The sequence below is a fragment of the Sciurus carolinensis genome, chromosome 3 (assembly GCF_902686445.1).
Source record: "Sciurus carolinensis chromosome 3, mSciCar1.2, whole genome shotgun sequence".
In the NCBI taxonomy this organism is placed as follows: Eukaryota; Metazoa; Chordata; class Mammalia; order Rodentia; family Sciuridae; genus Sciurus; species Sciurus carolinensis.
The window spans coordinates 177,160,309-177,173,840 of NC_062215.1; the positions used below are offsets into that span (position 1 = coordinate 177,160,309).

Consider the following 13,532-nt stretch of genomic DNA (forward strand, 5'->3'; position numbering starts at 1 on the left):
GAACACCATTCGGTCGTTTTTATTATGGGAAAGTCGAATCGTTCCCCTGGAATCTATTCCTTCTGATGGTGCTTTCCATGGACATGTGTTCATTAAATTTGGATCACTCATTGCTGGTGTGCGGATAAGCAGTCGACCTTTGCGTGTTGCTCTGGAACTCTTGCTGAAGGTGTTCATTTGTTCTCAGTTTTTAACTGAATTCTCAGGAAGTTGTGCGTGGAAAATACAATTGTGTCCTAACTGAAGTGACTCTACTTGTGCCTTTGCAATTCGGAGCCTTTTGTCCCCTTTGCTGTCTAATTGCTTGGGGGAAGCTCCAGAGTGGTGTTAAATGAAACAGACTGAGCAGTCCTTCGGATCTTGGTGCTGATCTGAGAAGGAAAACGTTCAGTCTGCACTGGCAGTGAGACTGGAGGTCTTTTGTAGATCCCAGGTTCAACTGAGGACCCTGCCATCTACTCCTTGTTTGTTGAGTATTGCTCTCAGACACGGGCTGTTGCATTTTGTCAAATGCTTTGTCTGTGTCTACTAAGGTGAACATGTTGTGCGTCCTCTCCTCTCTTCCGTGATATGGTGGTAAGTCACAGAATTGAATTGATTTTCAGGTGTCAAGTCCCCCTTGGATTCCTGGGACAGCCCCACTTACCATGCTGTATAATCCTTTTGAGATGTCACTAGAGTTGGTACAATAGTATTTATTTTAGGACTTCTGCATGTGCATGTTTTAGGTTGTTGGGAAGGTTTTGTGTGGTTTGGGGTCAGTGTATTCCTGAACTCGTGGAATGAGCTGGGAGGTGTTTCCTACTTTCCCATCACGTGGGATGAACTGTGAAGAATTGGGGTTCGTTCTTTGCCTGTGTGATAGAATTTCCTTGTGAAGTGTCTGGTCCTGGGCTCTTATTTGTGGGAAGTTTTAGAATTACGTATTCAATCCTTCCACTGGCCCTAGTCCTATGGATTTTGTGTTTCCTCTTGAAGCAGTTTCAGTAGTTTGTTTCTTCCCAGGACTTTCCCATATGATGCTATCTACTTTGTGGGCAGCGATGGTTTGGAGTGAGCCTTTGTAGTACGTTTTCACTCTGGTGAGCTTGGTGTAGCTTCCCTCTTTCCACCCTGTTGTTAATGATTGGAGTCCTGTCTCTTCTCTTTGTTCCGCAGCTGAAGATTTTGTCCAGTTTGTGTACATTTCCCACCAGCTTGGTGTTGTTGATGTTCTCTGATGTGCTATGGTACAGTTCCTCTGTGCTCTTTGTGATCCTTCTGCTTGCTGTGTACTCAGTTTATTGTACCTGGGTGGACACTTGTATTTTCACCCAATGGCCCTCTTACATGCAGTAGTGTTTTCTGTTTCAAATTCTGTTTTGTCAGATATCAGGCACTCCACCCTCTTGTGGTTGATTTTTCATAATCTCTTTTCCATTACATTACCTTGTGGACATGTATTTTTTTCATGAATGTGTTCATGTTTTTGAATCCCAAACATGTGTTCTCTAGACAGGATATCATTGGACCTTATTTTTCAGCCAAGTGACCAGCTTTGTCTTTGGTACGCTGTGTAACCCCTTTATGTTTGATGCTGTTATTTATATAGATAGGTTTATGTCTGCCAGTTTACTTTCTTGATCTATTCCTCTCTCCGATTTTTTTTTTTTTTTGCTCTTCTGTTCCTCCCTACTTCTTTCTTTGCATTAAGTGGATATTGTTCTAGTATTGTCTTTTAATTTCTTTAATGGTAGTTCCAACTCTTTGTTACAGTTATTTTCTGAGTGTACCTAGCCCTTATCTGTAAATTTTAAGTTACCGGTAGCTATTGTGATTCCAGCTGACCTGTCTTGCATTGTGTTACTGTTGCTATAACTGTTTACGTTTTCAAGAACATGAAGAAAGAAAGAACAGGTTTATGGTGACAGAGTTTGTTCTATTAGCCGTGTTATGTATCATTCCTGGTTCTCTTCACTTGTTCTTGTGGGTCATGGTTCCCTGGTGTCACTTCTTAGCCCTAATCACCTTTGCTCCCACCTGCCTCCTAGGCAGCATTAATGTAAAGATACGACAATTGTGCATGCTGTAGGGCCCCTGCTGCAATCATACACAGAATTGTTTTTAGATCTGAGAGGAGAACCAAGGGAAGGACTGTGCATTCATATCGTCTCTTACAGTAACGGGATTACAGTTACTGCTGTTTTGTGCACGTGTGTGTGGATTCAAATTATCTAAAGAGGTGGCTTGGGTCCCACCTGAAGAGTTTTCTTAGTATTTCTTGCAGGTGGGCTATGCTAGCCAGGAATACTCTCAGTTTTTGATTATGTTGGACTCTCTTTCCAACCAGGGTTTTGTTTTGTTTTGCTTGTGTTCTGGATGATACTCACCAGAGACTTGTCTTCTCAGCTGGCTCACACCGTATCCTTCAGCACTGCACATATTTTTGGCTGATGCATGTTAGGCAGATGTAATGATGAGTAAGTTCCTTTCCTGAAAGGAGGAGTGGAAGAGCTGGCTGGTGGAGCACTTTCCTAGGGTGTGCACAGGCCTGGGTTCCATCTCCAGCACTGAAAAACAAAGGAGAGAGAGAACCAGGAGGGGGGATGACCTTCAGTTCTGTAGAGAAGCCAGTGGTACTGCTTGTGGTAAGACAGAGAAGTGGCTGATAGGTCTGCAAGAAGCTGTGAAGGGAGAGGAAAGTGAACTGACAGCTCTGGGACCTGAAGGTCTTTGCCCAAATCAGAGCTGTGAGATAATAGTCACAGGGATCCTTAAGAAAGTCACCTTTCAGTTCGTATCTTTCAAGACCTTGAGCAGTTGGGTCTATAACAGATGAGTCCATGTTTTATGTGTCCCAGTGCAAAATGCACAGAGAATTCTTTGAAAAAGCGCAAGAGAATTTCATCGTAGTGCTGGTGAGTATTACACAGAGCACAAAGCCCTCCTAAACGTGGGATGCAACGTGCCTGCTCAGGCAGTGGGTCTTTGAAGCAGGCCCTGACCGAGGCAGTGGGTCTTTGAAGCAGGCCCTGACCGAGGCAAAGGTGGAGTGGGGATAGGCGAACTGGGGTCGTAGCATTGCATAACCCGAAGGATGTTGCTCCCTCCATGGGATACATGGATGGTGTCCTTTGGACTGATTGATCCGTGACCCTGAAAGAAGTACCCTTTGAACATCAGCCACTGCATAAGCGCCGGGACCAAGTGTATTCATCACGTGAAACTCTGTATGGGTCTTTGGGCTGTGGTAGTCTTGCTCAGTGCAAATGACCTTTGAAGTCTCATCGCAGGCTGGGCATTTGAGGGTGTCCAGGCTGCATGGTGCTGATGGCTTTCCAGCAGCATAGCAGCGATTCCTAGTGTTTTCTCAAAGCTTAGGTTAGGGGTGCAGATGAGAGGTGGAGCAGATGTGGGTATCAGTTTTGCTGCCCTGTCCCTGCCCCAACTCCTTGGGTTCATCCTCTAGCCCATGCTGACTTCCTCTCTGTGACTAGTAGAGCATCCTGGAACCTGGGGCTGGGAGGACGATGAGACAGAACACCAGGCCCCAGTAGCAATGCCTGGGAGGAGCCGGCCAGCGGTCTCCACATGGGACTCCGAGCACCTGTTTACCTGGTGCTGCGTGCGACCCCTTGATCCAGCAGCAGGCTCTGCTCCACACCAGCTGCTGCAGTGTGAGTACTAGTCAGGCACAGCAGCATTAGCACCCACAGATGGGCGAGGAGTCCGCAGAAGCCTCGGATTTGTGGGGAGGTGGTCTCCCAGGTCCCACGTGGACAGAGTCTCATCTCCAGGGACCCATCTTTGCAGCACAGCCGAGGGACCCTGAAAGCACTCTTCTTTTTGCTGTGAACCTGTGGACCACCCCAGTGTATCCGTGTGCAGGCATCATTCCCCCTTTCCATCTTTCCTCCGACTTCTTGATGATTATTCGTACTTTTTCTTGCAGGTTACCACCTAAGTATGTTCTCTGCAGAACACAGATGCGCGTGACTGGTTCTGGCACTTTATATAGATAGAAGCATGCATGCTGTTTGTCTGGTTTTTTTGTTGAACCTTGTGTTTGAGAGGTTTGTGTTTTGAGTGTTCTTGCACCTTGTGGTTTGTGTATTTTCAGTGAAGAATTGTGTGAATACACAGGATTTATTTATCGATTGTCACGTTGATGGATACTGGGTTTCACACTGGTTTTGACTGCTGAGGACAATACTACAGTGAGCAGTCTTAGCTTCTAACGCCGACATGCACAGGTGTCTTCAGTGAATGTACCCAGCTGCGGAGGTGGGGCATCCTAGGTTTAATACAATAACAGCGAAATCCGGAGTACCAGCAACGCCACCATGCTCTTGATGCAATGATTTTTGGGAAGATTCTCTGCCACAAGTTAACTTATCTTTTCACATATTGGAACAATGTGGTATGTGTTGTTAAGAGTGACTTGCACTGGGGTCAAATCACATGACCAGCACCTATTTTTCTCTCCATTTCTGGTGTCAGCTTCCATGGAGATGATAACCACTCCAGCCTCCAGAGAGCCCAATGGCAGGGGCTCTAGCCTCAGTCCGGTTGCCTGGATCCTAGTACAAATCCTCTATAGTATGGGTTCTGATTAAGTCTCCTGTCCATCTCTGAACCAAATGTTGTGGGCCAGAGAGTGGTTGAGGTCCGGGCCACCTGTTCTGTCTTGGTCTGAAGTACACTTGAGGGTCTAGAAGAGGGGTATTCACTTGGATGAGACAGGAAAGGACTTGCTCCTGTGGGAATTAGCCATATTAAAGTTGTTTCCTGTTTAAATGTCCAATTTCTCTTTGGTAGTCTATCCTATGATCCTGTTATCATTATGGATATCTCTGTTGTAATGTAAATTTCTTCTAAGAAAATGTGGGTGGAACCTCAATGAGAGTGTCCAGGAGAAAGAACAATTTGTCAGCCTCTCTAGGAAACCTTTTGGTCTTATTAGCATTTTGTAATGGAAAACTACTTCCAGTTCCATTTGAGCAGATTCTTCTGTGTTGTGATGCATGTAAATTAACCTTGAAACTCAAACACCAGAGCACTCGTGAAGGAATATTATTAGATGTAGCTCTTTTGCTGTTATTTTGCCTTGGAATATGTTGGTTGTTGTATGGTAGTTCTGGTCTTTACCAGCAGAGATTCTTTCTCCTCGAATGGCCTGGTATGAGTGCAGTGTGTGCTGGGGACATCATGGAGGTGATACTTACATGCAGTGAATGTGCCACTTCACTGTGCACTTCTAAGTACACCAACTGTGCAGACTTGCGCAACCACCACCACTTTCAAGAAATGTTCCTCGCCATTTTCTGATAACCTTCAGTGTCCAGTCTTAACCCCCAACTCGACCTCCAAGCCCTAGGCATCGCTGATGTGCTTTCAGCCACCAGAGACTAGAGTCTGTCTTCTCTGGAGTTTCATCTGGATGGAGTCCTAAGTGTTGGACGGGAAGCCCACACAGTCTGCCCTGTGTGGCAGCCCTGCCTTCTCAGACCAGGCTCTTCTGCTGCCCTGTGCTCTACACGCCCCTTGGTGGACTCCTCCATTTGCTCTGTCACAAGGGTTGTGTCCCTGACCCTCTGCACCCCTGCCCCCTGCCCTGCCCTCTGCACATGGCCTCAAGGAGGGTTCAGGCTGGCTAGTATAGATCATCATGCACCCCACTGGAGGATGGATACTTACCAGCACAAAGGTGGCAGTGCCACAGCTCCTTCAGTGCCTGCCTTGGCCTCCAGGAGAGAGGTCAGGCTCCCAGCTGAGCAGCGAGTCTGGGTGAATTGTGACCCCAGTGTCCCCAAAGGGGTGTTGTTGTCCTCACCCTCAGAACCTTTGAGTGAGTGTGCCTCATTTGGGGATGATCCTTGGTCAGGAGGGAGAGATGCCACTCCCACCAGAAGCCAGGAATTCCTCCAGCTGTAACTTAAGATTTCTTTTTTATGATACAAACCCCAGTGAGTCTGAACTCAATGGGGCATACCTGTAATCCCTGCAGCTGGCAGGCTGGGACACGAGGATCTGGAGTTCAAGGCCAGCCTCACCAATGGCAAGGTGCTAAGCACTCAGTGAGAGCCTGTCTCTCAGTAAAATACAAAATAGGGCTGGGGGTGTGCATCAGTGGCCCAGTGCTCCTGAGTTCAATTCCTGGTACCAAAGACAAAAACAAAAAAAGGCCCAAAGAGGTGTTGCTTGGCCTGTGTCACTTCTACAACTGTTTTGCACAAAATCAAGAACATTTCATGTGCGGCCCTCCTTGTGCCTTGACAGAATTCGAGTCTGGATTGGTGACTGGAGTGGAGCGGAGCAGACACCCCCTTGAACCCCTGGGCTGACTGTGTCCTAGCACCTGGCACCAGGCGCTGTGTGAGGCCCTCCAGGCCAGGAGGACTGTAATGTGGCCCCGGGGTCTCTCCTGCAGTATCACTGCAGGGACTGAAGTAAGAGAGAATATTGAGTTCTGGGCAGAAGCAGTGGGGTCCACGTCCAGCAAGCTGCTGCCCCTGCCAGGGCACGTGGTGTTGGCTGGCAATGTCCACGGCAGCGCCTCTTGCTGAGATTTCAGCAGCAGCTGTGTCGGCATCAACACTCTTCAAGTCTGACTCCTCAGCCACCCGCCACTCCCTCTTGTGATTTTATGCAGGTAACATTGCACATGAGCACTCACCCTATAGTCCAAGGCCACTGTGTGAGGGTGTCCAGAGAAGGGAAGTGATCCTGGAGGAAAGTCGCATGACAAGCTCAGGATGTGACAGGTTCAGTTAGTGTCCACACACATCCCTAACCAGAGTGCAGAAGACTGTGGCCTTCCTTCAGGGCAGGGGAGGTTGAGACAGGGCCAGGCCCCAGGCAGGCTCTGGCTCACTCTGGCATTGAGGGGAGCAGCCCTTGGGGCCATGAGTCTCTCAGAATGCACTTTATGCCCGTGATAGGCTGGCCTGACCCCTGGAGATATTTTTTGTGGTCCCTCCACCGTTCTTCCAGACACTTTTGCACAATGAGGTCATCATATCTGGATTTTAAGATCCCTCGATGGTTGATGCATTGCTGACAACTGCTTCAGATAGTGTCCTCTGAAATTACAATGATGTCCTTGGAAGTTAGTGCACCAAAGCAGAAAGCCAGGAACCCCCTCTGTGTTTTGGGAAGCTACTTTAGCAATGATCTCTTCTTAAACCCTCCTGCTACTCATGAATGCCATGTGAGAATTTAAGGAATCAGCAGATAGGGCCACATCCAGTAGTGAGGTTGCATCAGGTGCCAAACATCAGTCACTCTGAGAGAGAGACTGTGGCTAAAAGAGGAGTTGAGCGGATGTAGTGGGTCTCAGAGCCTCCTTCTGGGAACTGGTTGAAAGTCAAGAGGTGAACTAGGATGTCCGCAAGGGAGAGTTCGCGGTCAGAGAAGTTTTCCCAGGAAGAAGAGATAAGATCTCTTTCTCCTCAGAGGTAGGTATAGGGTGGGGCAGTGGTGGAAGGCAGGGATGGAGTTTCTGTGCTATGATTCCTTAATGATTAACTCTGTAGTCCAATGACAGCTGGTTCTGGTAGATGGCTATGTGACAACATACTAAAGTCAAAGGAAATGCTGAAGGTGGCAGAGCTTGGTGTGGAACGTCGCCTGCTGCAGGCTTCAGTGCAGATGGCTGTGGGGCTCCAGGGGCCCCTGCGAGGGCTTGCAGTGTTGTTCTTGCTGTGTGTGTTGCCCAGGGCTGAGGGCAGGAAGGTGCTGGTGGTGCCCATGGAGGGCAGCCACTGGCTGAGCATGCGGGATGTTGTGCGGGAGCTCCATGCCCGAGGCCATCACACTGTGGTCCTGGCTCCAGAGGTGAATATTCATGTCAAGAGTGAAGACTTTTTCTCCCTGGAAACATATGCTGTTTCATATACAGAAGAAGAATTCAGACACATGCTGTTTGCTGTTCTTCCAGTTGTGTTTGAACAAAATCATTATCTGAAGATGTTTGTAAATTTCATGGAAGTTTCCAAAAACCTGTCTATGCTATATTACAATTCATGTACAGCGGTTCTGCATAACAAGACCCTTATCAGTCATTTGAATTCCAGTTCGTTCGATGTGGTTTTGACAGATCCAGTTTCCCCCTGTGGGACCGTGTTGGCTAAGTACCTGGATATTCCTGCTGTGTTTTTTCTGCGAGCCCTTCCCTGCAACTTTGACTCTGAGGGCACACAGTGCCCAAACCCTTCGTCATATATTCCTAGGTTACTGACAATGAATTCAGACCACATGACCTTCCTGCAAAGGGTCAAGAACATGCTGTATCCTCTATTCTTGAACTACTTTTGCAATATTGGTTTTACTCCTTATGCGAACCTGGCCTCTGAGCTTTTACAGAGAGAGGTGTCTTTGGTGGATATTTTCAGCCATGCATCAGTGTGGTTGTTCAGAGGGGACTTTGTGTTGGACTACCCCAGGCCTGTCATGCCCAACATGGTCTTCATTGGAGGAATAAACTGTGTCCACAGGAAGCCACTCTCTCAGGTCTGTATTGGTCCCTTTCCAGTCCATGTTCCAGGCAGAGTACCTTGAAAAAGAAACTTGCTGTCCAGTGCTTACTTACCTCTGGTGTCCCTCATGTTTCCTGTGTCTCCTTCTCCTAATCGTCTTCAGTGAGTTAAATTGTTAAGGCGTCTTTGCTCATGTGCTTAAGGTTTGCACTGACCACCATGGGGCTGAGAGGCTGGCATGGGGTCTGTGTCATGACTGACAAGCAGTGATGTGACTCCCAGCTGTCTGTTTGTCAGGGCAGAACTCTCCAGGTGTTGCCATGTCCTCCCTGTGCAGCAGTGGAGAAATTGAGGAATGGACTGACCCATATGGGCAGATTTGCTTGCAGGTGTTTAGTGGAAATGTACAGCAACCAGCAGGTTGGGCTTGTTGACATAGTTTGTAATGGTTCTGTCTGGGGAGGGCTGGAGAGTGCTCTCAAAACCAAGCAGTCAGTGGAGAGGAAGCAACCTACTGTGTGTTCTACTTATGCAGCATGGCTTCATTAGGATGAGTCAGGTTTGAAATGCTTCCTAGTCGCATGGCACCTGTGGCTGCTGCATGGCCAGTTTGTAAGTGTTCCTAGATGTACAGCCGAAATTGCACATTTCCTATTTTTGTGCAGTAAACTCATAAATCGACCCAGTTCTCAAAACCAGGTGTCATATAACTGAGTTTTCCTCCTGATGCAACTGAATGCTCATATTTGTAAATTATCAGTCCTTTAGAGGTGTATATTTAAGGGTGAAATTCACTGTGATATTTATATGTATATATATACACTGACTTCATGTAAGAACCCAGAAACCACTCTGGACATGGGAACTCTCATAAGAGAGTTTATTAAGCAAAAGGCAGAGTGTCTCCCTGCAGGGTAAGAGAGAGGATGAGAGAAAAAGAGAGACAGTGTGCACAAGAGAGAGTGAAAAGCCAGGAGGAGAGAGCATAAAAGCAAGGAGGAGAAAAAGAGAGAGAAAATGGCGGGAGAGCTATTCTTAAGCAGTTGAATTCCGCGGGCTTACAGGGGACCAATAACGGAGAAGGATACTTGCAAGCTGACTGATGAACCAATAGCTAGCTAGGATTGGTAGACTCTCGAGCTAGGTTGTAAGTTGGGAGGTGGGGGAACAGCTTTATTTTATATTTTATTTCATATTTGAGATCTTTTTTTTTTTTTGTACGAGGCATTGAACCCAGGGCTGCCCGAGTTTCTTATGGTCTGTGAAGTTGCTGAGGCTCTTTCAACTGGTGATCCTTCTGCCTCAGTTTCCCGAGCTGGTGGGATTACAGGTGTTCACCACTGTGCCTGGTGAATCTCTTTTCTTTTCCCAAAAATATTGTGACAATTTTTTAAATCATTTCAAAGTATTTTTCTGGAAACTGCACTCTGGTACTTCCTTAGATGTGAGAGTTCTGGCCATTCATACAATATATGTGATTGATTGTCTTCCTCTCTTGTCCGTCATGTAAGCTCATTCTATTTACAATACTGCTTCCTCTTGTTAGAAACATTCCTTCTTGTTTTTAATTCTGGAGTTCAGTGTCCCTTTCTCATTTCCTTGTGGATGTGGTGTAGCGTGTTGAAAGCTCTGATGGCCACCTCTCCCTCTTTCAGTTATTTGGGCCCATGTGGCCACTGTGGGCCTGCCCAGAACTCCAGGACAGTCACTTCTCATCAACACCCTTGACCATACCTGCACAGTCCCGTTGCCACGCAATGCAACAGTTTCACGGGTTTCAGGGATTAGGATGTGGTGAGCCTTTTGGGGCCATTCTTCTGCCTGCCACAGGCAGGAAGCCTGAAATTCACCCCAGATCCTTCTCAGAGCTTGAAGGCTGTCCTCCATCAAGCCCCTGAAGTTTTGTTCTGGTTTCTTCCTGAAGCACACCTGTCATCCATTCCTCTCTGCTCTGTAGGCTCCGTGACCATGGTCTTCATGTTCATCTTCCTTTTCTCCTTATTTCCCATTTTCCTGGAAGAGCATCTCTGCGAGATGCTATTTATGTTGTTGATCTTTTTTTCTGCAGAATCATTTTGCTTTGCTTTAAATGTGCATTTGAAAAAAACGCATCCTTTTTTGCCTTCTCTTTCTTAAAGTCGTGCATCATAGTTGCACATAACGTAGGGGATCATGTTGATACATGCCATGCAGTGTCATCTCCTCCTTGTCCATCCTCACTTCTTCCCTTTCACTTCCCTCCCTCTCTCTCTTTCCCCTCTTTCTTTACTGTTCTTCATCATAATTATTTACAGCTTTTTAAATAATCATTCCCTTAGAGGTGTGTATGTAGGGGTGAAATTCACTCTGGGATATGTATTTATATATATAGACACACACAGATACGTAAGTGAATATACACAGGAATATGTATGTCACTGTCATTATATGTAAACTGTAATTAAGTTCCACCTTTCCCGTCCTTTCTCCTCCCTCTTCCCTTTCCCTATCCATCCTCTACTCTTCCGTGCTCCCTTCTGTTTTCCGGGGTTTCCCACGTTTTCCTCATTTGCTCTAGCTTCCAGGAGTGTTGACCACATGTTTTCTTCTAGCATTGGCAGAATTTCTCTTCTAATTCCTAGGTCTTTGATCAATTTGATGTTGATTTTTGTGCAGAGTCAAAATAGGGATCCTTTTTTTCCTTCATTTTGATGTTCATTTTTCCCGGCACCATTTGTTAAGAAGACCGTTTTCTCCCACTTATATTTTTGGCACCTTCGTTAGGTACAGCCGACTATCTATGTGTACTTGACTGTGTGTCCTCTGTGCTGTGCATCGATCTTCATGTCTGTTTTAATGCCTACCCCATGTTCTCTTTGTTTCTCTGGCTGTGTAGTATGACTTGAGATGTGGCATTATGATGCCTCTAACCTCACTCTCCTTGCCCAGAATGGCTTTGTCTATTCTAGGTCTTATTCTTCCAAATGAATTTTGGGACTGGTTTTCTAGTCCTGTGAAGAGTGTCATTGGTATTTTGATGGGGATGCATTGAGTCTCTATCATGCCTTGGTAGTATTGCCAGTTTGACAATATAAATTCTGCCTGTCTATGGACATGGGAGTTTTGTTCCATCTGCGAAGGTCTTCAGTTTCCCAAGTCAGTGTTCCATTGTTTTCACTGTAGAGTTCTTCTACAGCTTTGATTAGATTTATTTCCCAAGCATTTTATTTTATTTTTGGGGGGGTTTATTTTGAATGGCATTATCGCATCCCCTGCCCGCAGAGAAACACGAAACCGGATCAGGGCAAGTTCTTTATTTTCTGCAGTCTGCTTCTTCTGGCTGGCCAGCAGCGGCGGGCCGCTCTTGCAAGCACCTTACATTACATACAACAACCAATCAGCTTATAGATCACGAGGGGAAAGCATGGACAGCAATGGAGCACAATAGTGTGGATATAGCAATCATGCAGTGTCCACGAGGACCCATGACCAATCACATTAACTTCCTCAAATAACGCCACTTGTTGGCAGAGAGTATTAGTCTGCTGGAGGTACCTGGTTTTGTTCTCAGCACTTCCTTGGCACCTTGCCAGGCGCCATCTTGGCCACGCCGAAGGGCTGGGGGTCTGCAGTACCCCGACAGCTCCCCCTTTTTTATTTATTAAAAGAATGCTGGCTCGGGATCGTGCCTGTCTTAGGCGGAGTGGTCAACCATCGTCCTTACCCGTCATCGGATAACTGCAGAGCATGCTACAGCTCCTGTCTTAGGTCGGTACGCGGTTACCTCCTTCCTTACCCGTCGTTGACTACCGATCCAGCATGCTCAGCCAGACTTGAGGAGAGCTGCCAGCCTCTAAGGCCATCATGGCTTGATGGAAAATGATGCGATCTCTGGCATGAACTTGGTGTATACGCATGATAAAGCGTGTGAGGAAGATAATTGCAATAATCATTAGCACACACAATGCTCCCATTCCTGCCCATTGCTTTACAAAACTGAAGGAAGAAGATAACCAATTTTGCATTTCAGATATAGGGGCTACATTAACTCTAGTAGAATTAAGGCTAACAATTTGTGATCTAAGAATGGCAGTAAGATTATCAAATTTATAAGACCAATTGGCACGTAGCTGAGTAGATATGATTTTAGACAAATTTGCTGCATAACTAAGATTATGATAAGCTACAGGTGTAATGCACAGTCCCGGCAGATGATAAATACACCCCACGCTTAACAGTTCTTGTATAAGGTCCATTTGTTCTTGAAGTAAGTCCACACGCTGGTTCACCAAAAGTAGTCCTGCTTTTAGGTGTTGATCCACTGTTTGTTGAGTAGACAGAGCAGTAGCTGTCTGCTGGACCACTTCATTAAGCTTAGTTGCTGACTGTACTGATGTCGTCAAGGCTACAGCTGCTGCGGCGACTGCTGCTGCTGATGCAACTATGGTGGTAATGACTGCTACGGTGATTCCAAAGTCCCTCTTATTTCTGGAAAGCAATACTGGCAATTCATCATCTGTAACAGAGACTGGGACTGGTAGGAAGGTAGGAACACACATTAAGTCTGCCAGCGGGAACCTAGAAGCATTTTAACATTGAGAGATAGCACAAATCTGAAGTACAATTGAGAGAAGCAGTTGTTTTGTTACATAGTTGAACTGTTCCTCCTAAGAGACTAAAAAGAGGTTGTAAGTTAGTTTATTCCGTGGAAACACACAAACTGAGTCGCAGCTCCAGTAAAGCACCGGGTTACCCTTATTACCCAGAGTTAAAAAAAAAAAAAAAAAACCCAAACAAAGAGACAAAGAGAAAGTTTATCTTTAGGGGACCTGAAGGTCTCCTCTATTCCCCCTTTTTGTTTATCATGGATAGAATCTTATATCCATTTGTCTATCCTGCCTCGGTTATCAGTTTGTTTAATCATTTGGTACTGTTGAGTAAGGACCATAGCTTGGATTGTTTAAAGGGAATAATACAGACTTCTCCCGGCAGGGAGAAAGCTGATATTTCGAAAGTCCCGAGAAGTGAGCGCACCCTACATCCCCTATAGGCAGGTAAATTTGGTAATCAATGGGCTCCGGAGATCCTTGACATTTG

The 13,532-nt window shown here is 46.3% G+C and overlaps 2 protein-coding genes across 3 annotated transcripts in view; both read left to right on the top strand.

Annotated features, from left to right (window-relative positions):
* LOC124979722 (UDP-glucuronosyltransferase 1-6-like) overlaps positions 1 to 13,532 on the top strand; it is a 124,319-nt gene that overhangs the window by 44,716 nt on the left and 66,071 nt on the right. The gene's annotated exons all lie outside the window — the stretch shown is intronic.
* On the top strand, positions 7,605 to 8,538 carry LOC124981346 (UDP-glucuronosyltransferase 1-2-like). The gene has a single exon (XM_047547648.1). It carries the CDS (start codon positions 7,630 to 7,632, stop codon positions 8,536 to 8,538), a length of 909 nt encoding a protein of 302 aa, XP_047403604.1. The 5' UTR covers positions 7,605 to 7,629.